The sequence below is a fragment of the Eulemur rufifrons genome, chromosome 18 (genome assembly GCF_041146395.1).
Source record: "Eulemur rufifrons isolate Redbay chromosome 18, OSU_ERuf_1, whole genome shotgun sequence".
NCBI lineage: Eukaryota > Metazoa > Chordata > Mammalia > Primates > Lemuridae > Eulemur > Eulemur rufifrons.
In genome coordinates, this window is record NC_091000.1 from 29,947,108 (window position 1) to 29,967,475 (window position 20,368).

A 20,368-nucleotide genomic window follows, 5' to 3' on the forward strand; every position below is an offset into this window, starting at 1 on the left:
AGTTAAGCTTTAGACATGTTGAGTCTGAGGTAACTGCAAGATGCAGGCAATTGGGTAGAGATATCTGGAACTCAGAAGACAAAAGTGAGAGTTGGAGAATTTAGAAAACAATTGCATGTAAATGAGGATGGACTCCAAAGGAGTAGAGGTTACTGATGAGAAGAACAAATACAGTGAGAGAGCTAGGAGATTTAGAACAAAGCATGAAGAAACACCAGCCTGCAAGGGATGGATAGAAAAAGAAGAGCCTACGATAGAGACATAGAAAGCATGGCAGGGGAGGGTCCACTGGCTACCAGGAAGCCACAGCAGCTGATGGAAGACTGTCGGAGCAGCAGCAGAATACTGCTGAGAGGCCAAAAATATGAAGAATTAACCTTGTTTATTGGATTTCATGACAAATCTGTCATTGGGAGATTTTATCATATAGCTCTTTTAACATTTGATGAATCAAATAACAAAAAAAGAGAGACTGAGAAAGAACAATGAGAATACAAGTAAAACAGTGACAATGATAATTTTAAGTTAATAAAAATTATTACAGCTTTCTACATCTCAGATATAGAATGCCATTTATTTTCATGTGTTCATAAAGCATTTGAAAAAATTATACAGTACATTACAAAAAATCTAAATATAAAGCCAGAAAGTACTTAAAAAGTTTAAACCAAGGAAGAAAAAAAACAAAAAACTAAAACAAGTCCTCTTACATCTTTAACGAATAAAATTTTCTAAGTAACATTTGGTCAAGAATGAAACAAAACTGATATTAAAGACTTTCAAAAATACTAAAAATGACAACATACATGTCTGGATTTATGTATGTGATATAAGATCTATTCATCACAAATTCATAGTTTTTTAATAGTTTCATCATTTAAATAGACAGAATAGACATAAAAGCAGCATGCAGTCCATGCAAGAAGTCTGTTCAGAAAAAAAAAAAAACGAAGGCCAATAAAGACAAAAGAAGAAATAATTGATTTGATTGAGACAATAGGAAGAGTAGAATTAATAAATCCATAAAAATTATTTTAAAAAAGACCAATAAAAATTATATATATTAAATCTTATAAGAAATATACAAAAACTAAATGAAGAAAACTATAAAAGTGTATTTGTATATATAAAAGAAGTCGAGAGCAGACCATATTCCTGAATGTAAAGAGTGAATAGTCCAAAGATATCAGTTCCTTCAAAAGTAATTTTGTTATTGTTGCTGTCACTGTTTAATTTTCTTAATTACTATGGTGCTGACAGTGGGGAGTCATGGAAGCTTGGCAGTATCATAAGCAGGTGAGAAAGAAATGAAAATTGACTAAATTTTCAGAAATGTGGGTAATCGGGTATCTCATTTTATAACATGTTAACTAATTTCAGATAATTAAATTTTAAAATGTAAAATAAACAGAGACAAACTAAGCACCATGGAAAAGACATACATGAAATTTTACAATAAAAATAATAAAATTTAAAATAAAAAATTAGGAATATTTGAAAAATATATATCATAAAATATATACTGAATATATACCAAATATATAAGCATCTTGCAAATCAAAAGGAAAAATATGAATATCTCAGTTTCTTTTTTTTAATTTTTTAATCTTTTAGAGATAGGGCCTTGCTCTGTTGCCCAGGCTGGAATGCAGTGGCATCATCATAGCTCACTGCAGCCTCGAACTCCTGGGATCAGATAATCCTCCCACCTCAACCTCCTGAGTAGCTGGGACTATAGATGCACGCCACCACATCTAGTTACATATCTCAGTTTCCACATAGGTGTGTATGTGTATTTGTAACAAAAATATAGGTAAATGTTCAACCACACAGGTAATCAAAAAATACAGGCTAAAAAACTAAAGTTGCAGTTTTGCCTACGCAATTAATGGAAGTGAAACTGATGCAAATTTTCTGGAGGCAAATTGAAAATATGACACCAAGTCCTAAAGACACACGTGCACTTTGTCTGCAATTTTACTTCCGGTAATTAAACCTAAAACATACTGAAGATATATAAAAATATGTATTTATGAGATTTTTACATTAAAATTATTTATATTATATATAAATTTATTATATATATACATTTAAACAATTTATATTGTTCTTATTGAACAGCTCTATGACAGAACATCATGTAATTATTACAAACCATACTTTAGGAAAACATTTGTGAAGCCTTGAAAATATTCACGATATAGAGGAGAAAGTGAAGTTACAAAATGATATGTGCAGTACGGTATAATTTTCAACAAGCATATAGGAGTATATACAGAACTCCATGAACTGCAGCCTTGACAATGATGCCTTATTCAACATGGTGTATAAGCCATGCCATGGAACTGATGGAGAAAAGATGACAGATAGATGCATATTGCGTTTTCTCCCCCAAGGCCATTGTATGGTGTATCAGAAATCTAAAAGATTACACATATCTTATTGAGGGCTTGTGGAAGTGCTGAAAATGCCACTGTTTTGGTAGAGGTATATGATGAGGACCAAGATACTACCACGGCTAGGCACTTCAAGATCAGAGGCAAAGGAACACCAATAGCAATGCCAGGATATTGCCCCAAAACCCAGATAAAGTCCATGGCATCTCAGTGATTACCAGTCATCCCATAGTGGAAACTGAAAGGTATCCAAAGTATATTGCCAGGAACCAAGAAGCGTTTTGTCCCTGATGCTACGAAGACACAGAAAGCCTGCCTCATTTACCTATATATATTCTTGGGGTAGGGAAGGGGGAAAGTAAAATTCCAAAAGACAAGTGATTTTTCTAAAAAAAAATAGTCATCCAAACTTTTTTAAACCAAGGCTGAGGGGAAGCCAAATTTCGAATAGACTTTGATATTTAGGTTGAAAGTAAGCTGTTTATACTAGAAAAAACCAAGGGACTGTTAACTGGCAAGTCTAAGTATCTTATATTACTTGTAAGCGTTAGAATATTAGTTTTATCTTGCTGAAAAGCAAACTACCATTCTAAATTCACCACCCAGAACCAACTATTGTTATTATGTTTGTATACTTCCTTCTAGTCTTTTTAAGTGTATCAATTAAAATTAAGATAAAATATTTTTAACTGATTAGTATCCTACATTTTTATTTAACATCCTATAGTAGAATCACAGATGTATTCAGAATACAACTCAGACGTGGAAACATTAAGCATGATACCAGGGAGTGATGGTCAGGCTGGCAAAATTCTGCTCACCACAGTGATGCTTACGAAGACGAGAGGAGATGGAAACAACGAAGACACCATTTTCCTTCTCGGTGGTGGATTTAGAGTGATTTTACTTTTGCTTTTTTATATATTCTCCATTTTTACTATTTTCTATAGTGAGGATGTATTATTTTTATAGTAAAAATTCAACATATATTTTATATATTTCTAAGCTATGGCTCTAGGAGCAAAGAATCAGGAAATTACTAAGCACAATATGAGCTTTTCTTCACAGCAGTAAACATAATTTGAGTAATGTCTAAGATTTCCTGCTTGTGAATGTTTTGGAACTAAGGCAGAATGTAAAAAATGTAGTGTTATAAGAACACTTCACTGGCAATTCAAAAGCTACTATGTATCTAAACTTGAACTCAGAAGGTGTTAATGCTTAGGCCAATTGGAGGAAGCCCCCAAAGGATTTAAAGTCTATCACAACCCTAAGACTTTGTGTATGTACAATCTCAAATTCAATAAAAGCAGTTCACGTTGAGCCCAAATGTCACACTTTGAGACCAAGAGACTAATAGCAAGAGTGCTTTCAGATGGCAGCTGCAGGCAAGGACAGGCACTGTGTGCAAGTGACGGGGAAGCAGCTGCTGTACTGCTATGTCCCTGCCAGCAGTTACACTTGATGTCAGGACTGGCTGCAAAGGATAATGTTTTCCTTATTTACACTTACGTGTATGCTTTGTACAAACAAGCAAAGAGTGCACACACATGGTCCCTGCAAACTCACACTGACTTATTCTGTCAAGTATATACCAACTTGAGATGTGTGAAAGTTAATAATATACTGGAATGTTATGAGTGAAATTTCATTCTCACTGCATTCAAAAAAACATTATGAAATCACTAATAATATCTTGTCTTTAAGACAGTTATTACTATATATATATAAATACATATTATATATATACACACACACATACACACACACACACACACACACACACGTACACACCCGTAACATTCCCTTAATTCTATTCCTTAACTGCTATTTTCCTTCACAATTAAATCCATAGTCAAACTTTAGGAAACCTCTATCTGTGACCTTGTAAGACTGATATCATAGCAGTCTTTTTAATTTTTGATGCTATTTAGTGATCAGCTTATAGAAAAGTTCAAAACCAGTGTGAAAAGGGGAAGTGAGAGAGTCCCTTTATCATGAAAGAAAGTATAGGATTTTCAAAATCCTGACTTCATAGAAGTCGAGGATTGACTATGCTTGCAAATGCATCATCTTGGTAATTAAGAAGAAAAGTTTGCTTTTTGTCAATAAAGTTTGTTGAAATACAGCTACAATTGTTCATTCAAACACTGTCTATGACTGCTTTTGTGCTACAATGGCAGAGCTAAGTAGTAGGACAGAGATCATATCCCTTGCAGAGACAAAAATATTTACTCATCTGGCCCTTTAAGAAAAAGCTTTTTGCTGACTCCTGATGGGAGCCATGACTAAGTTCATACTGTATTTACTGAATTTTCATTAAAAATCGTATATATGTACATATACACACACACATACAGGCATACTTTGTTTTATGGTGCTTAGCTTTATTGTACTTCACAGATAATGTATTTTGTACAAATTGAAGGTTTGTGGCAACCCTGAGTTAAGCAAGTTTATTGGTGCCATTTTTCCAACAGCATGTGCTCACTTCCTGTCTCTTGTATCACATTTTGGTAATTCTTGCAAGATTTCAAGTGTTTTTATTGTTATTATATTTGCTATAGTGATCTGTGATCAGTGACCTTCGTTGTTACTATGGCAATTGTTTTGGGCCACCGAGAACCACACCCATAGAAGCCTGCCTACTTAAGTCAATAGATGTGTGTGTTCTGATAGCTCTACTCATCAGCTGTTTCCCCTGTTCCCCCCATCTCTCTTCCTCTCCTCCGGCCTCTTTATTTCCTGAGACATAACAGTATTGAAATTAGGCCAATTAATAACCTTACAATGGCCTCTGAGTGTTCAAAGGAAGAGTCACACATCTCTCACTTTAAATCAAAAGCTAGAAATGATTTATTTTAGTGAGGAAGGCATGTCAACAGCCCAGATAAGCCAAAAGCTAGGCCTTTTGTGTCAAACAGTTAGTCAAGTTGTGAATGCAAAGGAAAAGTTCTGGAAAGAAATTTAAAGTGCTACTCCAGTGAACACATGAATGATAAGAAAGTGAAACAGCCTTATTGCTGATATGGAGAAAGTTTTAGTGGTCATAATAGAAGATCAAACCAGCCACAACATTCCCTTAACCAAAAGGCTAATCTAGAATAAGGTCTTAACTCTCTAAATCCACAAAGACTGACAGATGTGAGGAAGCTACAGAAGAAAAGTTAGACACTAACAGAGGTTGGTTCATGAGGTTTAAAGAAAGAAACCATCTCCATAACATAAAAGTGCAAGGTGAAGCAGCAAGTGCTGATGTAGAAGCTGCAGCAAGTAATCTAAAAGATTGAGCTAAGATAATTGAAGGTGGCTACATTAAACAGCAGAGTCCTCATGTAGATGAAATAGCCTTATATTAGAAGAAGATGCCATCTAGGACTTTCACAGCTAGAGAAGAGAAATCAATGCCTACCTTCAAAGCTTCAAAAGACAAGCTGACTCTTTTGTTAGGGGCTAATTCAGCTGGTGACTTTTAAATTGAAGCCAATGCTCATTTACCATTCTGAAAATCCAAGGGCCCCTAAGAATTATGCTAAATCTACTCTGCCAGTGCTCTAGAAATGGAACAACAAAGTCTGAATGATAGCACATCTGTTTACAGGACAGTTCTAAGCTGACTGTTAAGACCTACTGCTCAGAAAGATTCCTTTCAAAATGTTACTGCTCATTGACAATGCACCTGGTCACCCAAGGGCTCTGATGGAAATGTACAAGGAGATTAATGTTGTTTCCATGACTGCTAACACAATATCCATTCTGAAGCCCACGGGTCAAGGAGTAATTTTGACATTCAAGTCTTATTATTTAAGAAATGCATTTCATAAGGCCACAGCTGCCTTACATAGTGATTCCTCTGATGGATCTGGGCAGAAGTTGAAAACCTTCCAGAAAGGATTTACCTTTTAGGAGCCATTAAGAATATTCCTGCTTCGTAGGAGGACGTCAAAATATGAACATTAGGAGGAGTTTGTAAAAAGTTGATTTCAATCTTCATAGATGACTTTAAGGGGTTTAGGACTGCAGTGAAGGATGCAATTTCACACATGGTAGAAGTAGGAAGAGAAGTAGAATGAGAAGCGGAACCTGAAAATGTAACTAAATTGCCACAACTCATGATCAAACTTTAATGGATGAGTTGCTTCTTATGGATGAGCAAAGAAAGTGGTTTTCTGAGATGAAATCTACTACTGGTGCAGATGCTGTGAACATTGTTGAAGTGACAGCACAAGATTTATATTAAATCAAATTAGTTGATAAAGCAGTGGCAAGGTTTGAGAGGAGTGACTCCAAGTTTGAAAGAAGTTCTATTGTGGGTAAAATGCTATCAGACACATGCTACAGAGAGATATTTTGTGAAAGGAAAAGTCAATTGTGCAGCAAACTTCATTGTTGCCTTATTTTAAGAAATGGCTACAGCAATTCCAACCTTCAGCAACCACCACCCTGATGGATCAGCAGCCATCAATATTGAGGCCAGAACCTCCATCAGCAATAAGATTATGGCTTTCTGAAGGCTCACATTATTGTTACCATGTTAGAAATAAAGTATTTTAATTAAGGTATGCACATTGTTTTTTTAGACATCATGCTATTACACATTAATAGACTACAGTATAGTATAAACATAATTTTTAAATGCACTGGGAAACCAAAACATTTATGTGACTCTCTTTATTGCATTATTCACTTTATTGGAGTGTTCTGGAATGGAACATGAAATATTTCTGAAGTATGTTTCTCTCTCTCTCTCTCTTTCTCTCTCTATATCTCCCCACAGGTCCCACATAGAACAGAATATGAAAGAGACTTAGTGACAGTTTATACCTGCTACTTGCTGGCTTATTACTCTTCATAAAATATATAATAATACAATTTAGTTAATATTTATGTTAAAAGTTCAGAAAACAGTAATTTAGTTTCCTTATTAATGCAAATGACCATAATATAAAGTTGCCCAGGCAACTTTTTTTTTCTGAAGATAAAAACCATCAAGCTTTTTGTTTATTAATTCTCCCAGGACAGATTTCCAAGCATATAAATAAAGGTTTTGTACTGTTTGCAAGTACTGAAAGAGGACAATATTATGGCACCTGTCATTTTCCTTAAACAAAGTAAGAGAGACCATCGTGGGGTTGGGCAGGAAGTGGGTGCAATTACAGCACTTTCTGCTATCTGAGGAAGACTAGTGGAAGAGCAGCTGGGACAAAATCTCTGGAGTAAAATTTTGTCCTGGCTGGAGATTACACCCAACCAAGAAAAAGGTTTCAAGATATTTTGCAGGACAACTTCCCACTCTTATATTCTTAATTTATTGTTTTACATTATGTTATATTAATTTCATATTATAATGTAATTTAATTTGTATTATATTAATTTATATTATACATATAATTCTTAATTTAAACTATTTTCTCAGTTGGATGGCATATATCTTCAAGTAGATTTTTCAAGAAAGTTTTGTGGGTGGCATTTTCTGAGTTTCTGCATATGTATGTCTGCTTTCATTCATAAAAAATTTATAACCTAACCCTATATAATAATGTGAGGTCACAGGCTTTTCTCTCAGAAATCAGGAGATATTGTTCTACTGGATTCTGCCATTGAGTTCTACAAAGAAATATAAGGCTAGCCTGATTTTAGCACATAAAGGACAAAACAAAACTGTAGACTCGGTGACTTTTCAGTTTTCTTTCAAACTTTTGCACTATTCTTCCCTAAGAACACTTAAAATTATTTAGTCATTTCCACCTTTCTGACCTGAACATCTAACATCTTCTCTTTCATCTGTTTGATTTTTTTCACCTTTGTTTAGCTTTGGTAAGAGCTTACCATGTTTGTCTTCTACATTACTGATATATTAATAATTTCTAAATGTCAAATCCTTTCTGCTGGATCTGTAGATTTCATTTAACTACTCGATTTTAAAATTTCATTATTTCCTCTATTATCTTTTTTGTCTTGGCTTTTTTCTTTAGATGGTTAATTTCATACGGATTTCTGATTCTGTTTCATAATAACAATATTTTCTGAAACTCTACTGAGACAGCTGGTAAATTTTCCTACAAAATTGTCCTACTTCCCTTTTGAGTCTTCAGGAATTTCTTTTAAATCTCTATTTCTTTATAAAATTTTAGAGATTCATTGTTGAATTTTTTTTTAATAAATTCTAATAATGGGAGATTTATACAGAAAAGGTGTTGAAAACAGCCAAAAGTATACAGCTTAGATATCACAGTCCCTAGCCAATTTTCAGAATCTATCAGGTCTTTATACAGTTTGGTTTTATAGGATTAAAATGTGATTTTCTTCTTCGAACAATCCCAGTTCCTACTTCTGTCTCTGGAAATGAAACTTCGTATTTGGAGACACCGTTCTTCTGTCTCCATCAAAACTGCCCACCAGCCCCTTCCATGTGATAGCAAATTTTTTGCTATGAATAAATGCAGGAAAAAAGAGATACAGGGAAAGGCATAAGAACAGAGCAGGTGAACAACACTTTGATGTGTTAAGATAATGACCCTGGCGATGCCTATAAAAATTCAACAGCTTAATAGTCTCTTTCTCCTAATTTCCTCCTATTTCCAGCTTGGATTTACTATCAAAAAATGGATAGAGATAGAGGGACATTAATGGGAGTGGTAGTGGAGGTAGGAGTTGGAGACAGCACTATGGGGGACTCAAAAGTAGCAGATATGTGTCAATCATTGAAAAGGTGGAGGAAAAATGTAGTAGATATGCAATAGAAAGCCTCAAATCCTTTGAGATGCTTCTAAACTGATGACAAAAGACAGATGGGGGCACCAGTAGGGATCTTTCTCTTTACTTTCTCACTAGCTTGTTGTATTTTTTAATGAAATAGCACTAATGGTCCACTAACTAAGATTTTCAATCTCAAAATATTAGCCTAAAATTAATTATGTTAAAAATAGTATATTATATAATAATATGGTATTATGTTAATAGACTTCAGTGTTTTATGATGTCATTATTTTTCATTTTCTATGTCTTTTTGGCATTTTATTTTATTTTTTACTTTTTACTGATATATCATGGCTGTGTATACTTTTGGGGTACATGTGATATTTTGAGACGTGTATACAAAGCACAATGATAAAGTCAGCGTAATTGGGATATCTATTACCTAAAACATTTACCTTTTTTTGTGCTGGGAACATTCTCTTCTAGCCATTTTAAAATATAAAGTAAATTATGATTAACCATAATTAGAAATTTATGATTGGCTAAGTTAGATGTAGCTATTCAGGTGCCATTTATTGGGTAAAACTTCATAAATCTGCTTCATCTGGCAACTTCTCTTCTGTGTTTTTTAGCTGAGTGAAGGTGCTAGGTCCTGCCTGGCACCTGTAATTCATGCTGGTCTACTGAGAGTCCTTCCTTATTGCACATAAACCCTGTGAGAACAACCCTTCAGTAAGAAATGATCTTTACATGGCTCTAGTAGGATTTGTTCTTAGTGTCCACTGGTCTAGAATACAACCATGTTGAGGATGATAACCTCAAATATCTAAACCCCATGCTCCTCTACTCTGATATATAAGCTTGCTTTATATTTCCAGGGGCTTTGTTTTGCCCATTGTCTACTCATAGTACTAGCTCTAGGTAGGGAAAATAATTGCAAACCCATTTCAGAAGACTGGCTTATTAACTCATTGTTGCTGCTGGCTCTTATGTAGTCCACTTAGATTTGTGGACATGTTACAGCTTCTCTTGGCCTGAGTCAATACTCGTCTGATTTCCGTGGTCTCATTATTCTCACTCTACTACTACTCTTAAATATCCACTTCTCTGTCTCCCTTTCCATCTTTATTTCCCTAGGTCCAGATCATTTTCTTATAATCCAGTTTTATGTCTGATTTCCCCCCAAATTTGGGATCTGTTATCTTTTCTTTTTTCTTTTCTCTTCACTTGTACATACAGTATTTGTGCAGTCATTTCTATCTAACCAATTTTGTTAATACCTGCCAGATTTGACCCGCCCTGTCCCTGGTGCCCTGACTGGCTTCATTCAACATGGAATCCTTGGAGGCTTTAGAGTCTACTAAAGGAGAACATCATTAAATAACTATGTGTACTAATGTGAACATAAGCTAAAAATAAAACTGCTGGACATTTCACATTCTGCTATATATTTTAGCAAATATAAAATGTTAACTATTTTAAAGGTTGCTCATTTTGTGAGATTTAGGGCCTTAACAGCATTCAGTACAAGGTAGTAGTCAGCATTTTCAAAGTCATTAGAGGTTTGTTTGAAAGGCAGAGAAACAAATTGTTTGATTAGTCATGGTTCAAGATATTCTTATCACTGAATCAGCTCTCAAATCCTTTTGCCTTATTATAGCAACTGATGTAATTTTTTGTACAACACTGTCCATTAGCATAGCATATTTTGTCAGTCATCTCAAATAGTTTTTAGACCAACAAATATCTCAAGTCTTTGCTACAAATGAGAAGTCCAAAGAAGAATCAAACAGGGATTCCTTACAGAGAAACAGTAACCATGAGCAGATGAGGTAAAGACACAAGAATTATTATAAGGTCAAAGCTCATGGTATTGGCCAGATACCAAGCTGCCCACAAGGAATATAGCTCAAGCCACAAATGAAAATCACATATGTAATTTTAAATTTTCTAGTAGCCATATTTAAAAAGTAAAAAACAAAAGCAAAAGCAGGTGAGATTAACTTCAATAACGTATTTTATTTAACCTCAATATATCCCAAATCTTAACCTTCCATTATTAAATCATCTCTGTGTGTATGTATGTGGGTGCTAAGAATTCAAGATCTGGTGTGTATCTTACACTTATAGAATATCTTAATCTGGACTAGTGACATTTCAACTGATCAACAGCCACATAGGCCTAGTGGTCACCACAGTGGACAGTGCAGGTTTAGATTTTTATGTTATTATCATACCTTAAGAAAAAATGTTATAGAGAAAAAAATGAATAATTATAAGTACCTGAGGTAAGGCATATGTTAACTAACTCAATTTAGCCGTTTTGCAATGTATACATATTTCAAAACAACATGTTGTACATGAGATGGATATAATTTTTTATTTGTCAATTAAAAAATTTTTAAATGACATAGAAATAAATAATGTGAGACACAACAATAAATTATTTTCTCTTACCTACACAAGTCTTCTTTTATGTGAAGGGAAATCAATTCCTTAGGAATATGAAAAGAAAGTACACTCTCTGACATCTGCTCTCGGATTCGCATCCACTTATTGTCAGATGTGGGAAATCTATATAATTTACACACCGGGTTCTTTAACACTGGAAAAAAAGAAAAAATAAAATGGCAATAGTTAAATTAGAAGCAAACGCATATCAGGTGAAGCTCCATTAACAAACTCATTAATCAAGGTAGCATTCTAATTATATATCTGATCAAAAATTTTGCTTTTATTAGAATCTATTAGTGTACTTGAATTTGTAAGAATTTTATTTTTACATCTTACTTTTTCAGTACCTTCTGGGATAGAAAGCCTTTGTTAAATTAAAAAAAAAATGATACATTCAACTGCAATTTGTATGGCTACTGTGTTTCTCTAACTTACTACCTATTGATTCTTTGCTCTTCTGAAGTTTTTATAAAACATATGTATCTATAAATATGGATAAAAATAAGCATATATGAATAATATATGCTCTGAACAAATCTATTTCTGAATTTCTTCTGATCACTTTTAGCCAACTTTACCTACTTATATTGTAGGTGACAAACTGACATGTTATTTCAGACATTGCAAAAGGTCCTACTACTAAAAATTATTTATTTCTTAAATTTCAGAAAGGTCCATTTTTTTCTAGCTGAAGACCTATTAAAATTCATATATTCCATATACTTAAGGGCCAATGAGTAAATAACACATTTTCCTGAATCCACATATTATCAGAGGCAAGGCAGGGAGACTGTGAAGAAATTGTATTTAAGGTGAGTGGGTAGTGATTAGAGGAGAAGTAACAAGGTCATGCAACCAAGGATTTTAAAAGACTCAGAAAAAGAATATAGGTCAGATATTAAGGTAATACTTAATACCTATCTGTGAAGCTCGCACTCAGACCACACTTCCAATCCATCTATTTCAGGTCAGAAGTTTATTTACATGGCCGCTAGGCAGTGAATGCCTTTGTTACAAGAATATAAAAGTTTTATGGGCAATAAAATATCAAGTCAATCACCAGTCAAAAACCTATGATTAGTTGGCACCAGTTTACCAATAAGGCTGATTAAAAACAACTGTTGGGTCAGGCATGGTGGCTCACGCTTGTAATCCTAGCACTCTGGGAGGCCGAGGCGGGTGGATCGCTCGAGGTCAGGAGTTCGAGACCAGCCTCAGCAAGAGCGAGACCCTGTCTCTACTAAAAATAGAAAGAAATTATCTGGCCAACTAAAATATATATAGAAAAAATTAGCCAGGCATGGTGGCGCATGCCTGTAGTCCCAGCTAGTCGGGAGGCTGAGGCAATAGGATTGCTTAAGCCCAGGAATTTGAGGTTGTTGTGAGCTAGGCTGATGCCACGGCACTCACTTTAGCCTGGGCAACAAAGCAACACTCTGTCTCAAAAAAAAAAAAAGTAAAAACAACAATTGTTAGTGAAGTGGAGGAAAGGCTTCAGATAATACTGAGCGTGGTATGTGGGCCAGGTCTTCTCGATGTGCAGGGAAAAATGCCTTTCAAACTTTTAGGGTCTATAAGATGACCATATCTTAGTCACTACTTGGGCAAACACATAATATCTTTCTGAACATTGAAATGAGGATCTAGTCATCCATACCTCTTCAATCATCCATTCTCAAAGATAAAATCTGGATATTATCATTATCGAAATTGGTACCATACTGGAAACCTTGTTTTCAAACATACCATTCTTCAATCAGCACATTCAAATCTTCTAGCACACTTACATCCCCCCTGCCAAGAAATAGAGTGCTCCCTTTTCAACAGCACCAATGAAAGCCAACAGAAAGTAGACTATTTCTAGTATGTTGGAGAAATACTGTATTTTAAAATTTAGAGTTGTATGCCCCGGAAGATTATTTTATTGAATATAAGCACGATCTTTAAGCTTTGTCAATTAGATTATATCACAGATATAAACAAGGAGTTCATTATATTTATTTTCTTTAATCTGAAATATAAAACCTCAGCCAGTCAATGAAAGAAAATACAAGATTTCATTCATTTTTAAAGTGACAATATTTCAAAGATATAAGAATTTTACTACTGCCTCTATTATCATCTCTATAGTAGGAAAATTTTCTTAAGTATATATTGAATTTGATATACTGTCCATACAACAAATATGGGCTCTCATGAATTCTAAAGTATTTGAAATGATTAGGAATATGAATGCATCATCTTATGGTAAGACAGAATCTCAGTCTCTGAAATGTCCTTGTTTCTTAGTTACATATGTAAATATTCAATCACTTGGTTTGTCTATACTCAGTATATGTGCTGCTTTTTAATTTCTATTTTTTTCCAAGATTATACAGAATCTTTGTATCTCCCAAAGGATGGTTAAAAATCCTTGGATTTTTCTTGCTATTATACATCAATAATTATATTTTAGAAAAGTTGTATTTTGAATGAATTATGTCACAACAGATAATTCTTCATTTTCTCTGTTGATCCCAAAACAAGTACTTCAACTTTTGGTTTTATTATTTTCATTTTAATGCTCTTCAATGTGTTCTAAATACAAACCCTTGTTATAATAGCTCAAACAGAAATCAAGGGTGGTTTGATTAATAAGCTCCAGAATACTCTTCTGGCCACCAAGTACACATCATCCAAGGACTCTATAGGAATGCTACTATTTTTGAAGGAAACACTTGAGGCAAATAATTTAAAAATCAGACAACTTGATCATACAAAGAAAAAATTCCCAATAATGTCTCCTCTCTAACTTTTATGTTATTGGTTCTGATCATTTGAGCCTCATAGATCTCCCAACATTAATGTTAAATTGCATATATAATATTATATTTATCAGGATCTCAATGCAGATATAGTGGGATCCACTTTGCAACCCAGTTTGATCCAGCAGTGCTGCTTATTGAACACCTATTACGTCTTAAGCAAGAACACTTACTGTGGATCATAAAATATAGCACAATGGAGCATGATTTTAAAAATGAAGAAATATGGTCTGAACTTTAACTACCATGCAGATTTGCCATACTGGTTAGAGAAAACACAAGAAAGATGTTTTCAACTCAAAATTCTTGCTGGGCTGATGGTGGGGAGGTTGTGTCATCCTCAAATAAAAGAAAGGCATGGTACCCATGTATCAAATATTGAACAATGGATCACAAAATATAAATGCTTTTGCCAATTTTTTAAAAATGCTTTTTTCCCTATAGCAGAGATATACACTCTGCTCACACACACTCCAGCTGTGTAAATGAGCAGATGACTGTGTAAATGACTTCCAGTTCTGGCTCTCCACTGTTGCCAAGTGTTTATTCAGGTAGGAGATGCTTTTCTGACCATACAATAGACTTCTACCAATAACAATAACTATGTAACACTCATAATAAGTTCCTTTTAAAGAAAGCCCTGTGTGTATTCACATGCCCATTTTTTTCCCCTGCTTTTGCCAAAACAATTTCTGAAAATATCATGTGACAGATTCTACCAAGCGAAAAGTTGCTGAAATATTTTGGACCACAGCATGGTATTGTGATGACTTAATAAGGATAAAGTTCTAAACTTGTCCAGATCTTGACTGATACGAGTTCACCCCCTGAGAAGAACAAAAGTAAAGAAAGTAAACAACAGACTTTTTTCTTCCCTTTGAAATTGCAGCACAACTCAAATTTCTATATTGTTTCTCCCAGACTCTGTAACAGAGACATTTAACAAGGTAGCATGCCACCTGCTTGTTCATGGGATTCAGCAATTGTGAAAGCCAAGCTGCTGCAATTCTGAATTACCCAAAGTAAGGATGCCAAGGAAATGTTCAACAAAGCCAACACAGATAAAATATAAAAAAGACTGCTTTTTAAGCAACCTGGGGCAGAAAAGATAAAACAAAGAGATATCATAGCGATGGTTTTCTCTTTTATGTTTCTGTAAACAAAGGTGTGCTAAGGATATTAGTGGGTTGATTGGACAAGGAATTTTAGAAATATGGATTCAGAGTCCAGGAGATAATCAAAAAGCTCAGACAGCTTATTTTATATATTTCTTCAGAGGAAGCTAATCTGTGATTATCTTCACACACTTTCTTGTTTTCAAAATGTGGTAGAAGTTACATATTTAAAGGAATCTGACTCCATTGGCTTCAGGCCTTACAAAATCATTATTTTAATATACTGCAGATTATTGTAGAGTATCCATTCATTCTGTAGTTTTCATTATGAAGTCATTTAATTGTTTAATTATTCAGCTGAAGGTACCTATATTGCCTGTTCTTCAAATGCTCCAGTATATTTACTAAGAATAAGTCTTTGTAATCCAATAAGATACTGACATACCCTCATTTGTATTTGAAAATATCTTAGATTTATGTACATAATAAATGTAAATTAGCTCTTTTAAGATTGGACGAGAACTGAAAAACCTAAACAGAGATCACAGAAACACTATCATGAGCATGGCTACAGAAAAGGGAAGGTAAGAAAAACATGAGAGGAGTTCAGAAAATACAGCAAAGAGATATCTTTAATCCAGTCAAACCTACAAACTCTTGGCCTTCCATCTGAAAATTAAAGCCAAGATAAGAAAAACTATAACAGATGTCATAATAAAACATAAAAGTAATATTTGTCTCCAATTGGTGACAGTTGGTGAATATACTCCTGTAGAATGTGGATGTTAGATTTTGGGCAGTCAGAAAAAGGATTTGCTTTAACTCTGTCCATTCTGTTTCTGGCAGTAAAGGATACAACTAGAAAAGCTAGAAGCTGGCTCACATTTCTTGTTGAGCAAACTGGGACTACCCGTAGTCCACTGTACTCAAGTTGTTTCTTGCCAATATGCCTCTCTGCTCGAGGACTTTCCTGTGCCTCACAGAAAGTCCCCTCTTTCCTAACCACATATAATCATCCTCTCAACTGAGCTCAGCTATCACCTCCTCCAGGAAGCCTTCCTTAGCCTCCATCACCTTGCTGCCTATAGGTGTCTCTCCTTTCCACTTCACACCCCATCTCTGTCAGGGTTCTTAACCAACTGTACCACAGTAATCCGTTTAGTGGTCCATGTCCACGTGAGAGTGTGAGCTTTGTGAAAGGGAGGGGAATGTGCTGTGTCCCTTGCTCACTTTTTTTCTCCCAAGCCGAGCCCAATGCCCAGTAAATGCAAACATTCCACAGAAAGGAGCTTAGACCTTAAAAACGCAGATGTTTCCCATCATTACTTGCTCCATGAAGAAAAGAGGCATGGCAGCAATTATGTAAATTGAGAGGGGAAAATGCAAGAGGAAAGGACATAATTAAAAGCTCCATCTCAAGGAAGAGCACAGACATCAGAATGAGAGATTAACCATAGTTGAAAGCTCTCCTTACATTCTTTCACAAAATGTTAAATTTTTGACTATTTCATCTCCTTGTCTTTATTATTTTTCTTCTAGTTTATCTGAGCAGGACAGGGGAGGAGATAAATGGACTTATGACATGAAAACAATTGAAATATTTGGAGGCATTTAAGAGATGGTTCCATTGATTATTAGATAGTGAAATTCACTCTTCCATTTGAAGCTGCCTAACAACCTAAATATGTGAGCACTCAGTAATGAAAATATATAGAAATTCTAAAACCACAGGGTGGATTGATCATATCACATTTGTTAAAACAGCAAAGGACAAATAAATCCAGTGAGGAAGTAAAAAGGATCAAGGGCCAATATTATAAGCCAAAATGAGTGCAAATTTTATATATCAGAGAGTTATAAGCACAAGGGGAAAATCTATTTAAGTTATATGGAGAAAAGATCTCTGTTAATAAGAAATGATTTTCATCTGACATTTGACAAAGTAGTGGATTTAGTACCACATGAGTTAAAAAAAAAAGGTGGGGGGAACTAGGGATTTGCTTTTTGGCTGGAATTCATCAGGACTCAGAATGACTATAAAGATAAATAATTTTGACAGCCTCAAAACTATTTTGAATCATGCATTGCTTTGGATGGGGGTGGTAGAGAGGAGAAAGTTATCTCAATATTTAGCTCAGTTGTGTGGTATTGCAAGAGGCAATTAAAATCTATGGTGCCATATGAGGCAGAATAAAATTTTTCAATGAGAATTTGCTAGTAATTTTTAAGGAAAGTAATAAATTCTTTTGTTCCAAACCTAAATAATTAAATCTGACCATCTCTCTCATGCAAAGAATAACAATGCAATTTTCTGTTTCCTGAAGCATAAAGTCAAATTAGATGCACCTGTTGTCTGCCATTTGACAAAGCATAATTGTATTCCAATATGAGAGATCCTCAGCGTGTTCAGGAGTAAGGAAGGCAGCGCCACTCTGAGCCATCTCTGCACCTGCGCTCCGGCCTCCTGAGCTCCGGCTGCTCCAGCCACCTTCTGCTCCCAGGACATGTTTATGTTGTACATCACCAGAAAGATGCCTGGCTGGCTGATGACCACGCCCACCCCAAGGTCAGGTTAGTTCTGGGCATTTCATTTTTTAAGAGGGTGCCAGTGATTGGATTATATCTACATCTAGACTTCAAGTCCCTCAATTTTTAGAGCCTGTTTCCCATGAGATTTAAGAAAGAAAAACCCCATTTGTGCGTGTGCGCGCATGTGTGCTTAAGCTTAGGGAATGGCCTTTATCTAAAGGGTCATGTGGGGGAACTGGCTGTCTTGTCTGCTTCTCCTGAAATTTCAGGCACACTTATAGCAGGGCTGAACACTTCTGTTCCTTAATAATGAAAAAAAATTATTTTATCAATAAATTATTGGCCAAGTTCTAAATGAGGGGAGATTTTTATTAGATCAACAGGAAAGGATGCATGCTAAATAATGTGGAATTCAATTTATAAGATTTAAGGGTTCAGTGCTTGTTAAAATAAAATGTATACTGTGAATAGAAAAAAAGAAAAGCAATGTTCTTTCTTAAAAGTAGCTTACAATCTAGCATAGTCTGCAAAGTAAAAATAGTAGATGGTTTAACCCTATTTTGGGTAAAAGAATCAAAGCTATGGTGGCCTATTTTGAGAACAGGTATGCCTCAACTGTGAAATAAGAAGTACAGACACCACTAAGTTCTTCCAATAGGGCGAACTGCGCATATTTATGGGATAGCACAGTCCCCTCAACTGTGTTTAGACTCCAGCTCTCACAGTCACGGAAATCACTGCTGTCAGGTACACCCTCTCTGAATGTGAATTAACATTAACACATTAATATGTAGCATGAGAGTGTTCTGCAAAGAATATAAAGGATAATTTCATGACTCAAGAAGTATAGAATTCAACAAAAGAAAATGCTCTATCATATCTGATGCTTGCTGACAGGGGGAAACTCACTCAAACTGGGACACTAATAGGACATGTTGTGACAGGGCCCATTAGGTCCTTAGACAGGGCATGATAATATAAGGGTCCATGGGCTGAAGTACTAGGTAGAATGATAATTTTACCAAAAAGTTTGGGAGAATTGAGAAATCTAGAGACAATTGTCTTTACAAAAATTTTAAAAAGTTTTATCTCTGGTCAGGGTTTTTAACTGTAAGGGATAACTCCTAGAAAGGAAAGTGTCAATGACAAACACTTTACATGTGAAACTGATGAAACTGAATATGTTCATGAAATGTTTCTAAAAAGAAGGAAAAAAAAGCAAAAGCTAGACTACGCTAGATCAACTTCAAACATCTGAAAGCCAAGAAGGAAGTCAAAAACTATTCAGGCCAAGCTGATCATTTTAAAAGAAGTGACATGCAAAGAAGCTGAACTGTCTTCCCGGGTCACACTGGTGACTACTGGTTGACACACCTAGGGTTTGACACTAGTTCTTCTGAAAGCCCGTCCAGTGCTCTTCTATCAATACCACAGGAGATCTTTTGTTACCGTTCAGTTGCAGACATGGTGCCTCAGTTAACGTGACTTAGCAGGAACACCCAACTCCACGGCCATGTGAGAGACTTGACCATCAACACTTCCTTATAATCAAAATTCCCCTACTCCCCCCTCACTCCCAGTATCAAACATCAATAGTTTTAAGCCTTCTTAGTACTATTTTGCTTAAATAAATGAGCAAATAACTAAGGAGTTTACATCTACTGTTTTAACAACTTTATCTTATAAGTTATATGATTAGAAAGTTGAATTAAAAGCATCACATATCCAATACTTCACTATGTCTTCTAGTGGACCTTGTTTTCCCATATAGTTAAGGCACTTACAGCTTGTTTAGGAAATTATAAATTCCTCCCCGCTTTTTCTCATTTTTTCTCTCCATCCACCCTCAATTCCTCAGACTCCCAACATACATATTCAACATGCAAGCGCTGAAAAGGGTGAGACCTTAGGAGAAAAAGCTTTTTCTTCTCAGTTTTACAGTAGATAAATGAATGACCTGATTTATAAATGAAACCTCTAGAGATGTAAATAGAATAGTGAGGAGCTGATATGAGATACGACATTCTCTCCCACTCACTCAGTAAGTACTTCATAACTCACTCGAGACTGGCAAGTTCCATATAATACATTAATATAAAGACTGGAGAATGCCTATAGCTTCCTTTGCCCACAGATTTTTAAAAATATACCACATGGGAATATAATGGATTAATTCCAAAGTTGCTGAGTTTAAATAGATAAGTAGAACAAAAGATAAGGTACACTCGGGCCAAAGCCATACATATTCTATACCTGTGAAATTCCCTTTTATATTTTGAACAGATGTATTTTATGAATAGCATTTAGTTGTATTTTTAAAACTTCTTTAAAAATCTAGACTTTATAACATTTGACTTTCATTCAGTCTAAT

At 35.0% G+C, this 20,368-nt stretch overlaps 1 protein-coding gene across 6 annotated transcripts in view; it reads right to left on the bottom strand.

The window, feature by feature from the left end:
- INPP4B (inositol polyphosphate-4-phosphatase type II B) overlaps positions 1–20,368 on the bottom strand; it is a 336,633-nt gene that overhangs the window by 158,489 nt on the left and 157,776 nt on the right. For all 6 annotated transcript variants that reach the window (XM_069492955.1, XM_069492951.1, XM_069492953.1 and 3 more), the window contains one exon: positions 11,553–11,700. In XM_069492955.1, the coding sequence (XP_069349056.1) occupies positions 11,553–11,700 (148 nt within the window). The remainder of the gene's footprint in view (positions 1–11,552; positions 11,701–20,368) is intronic.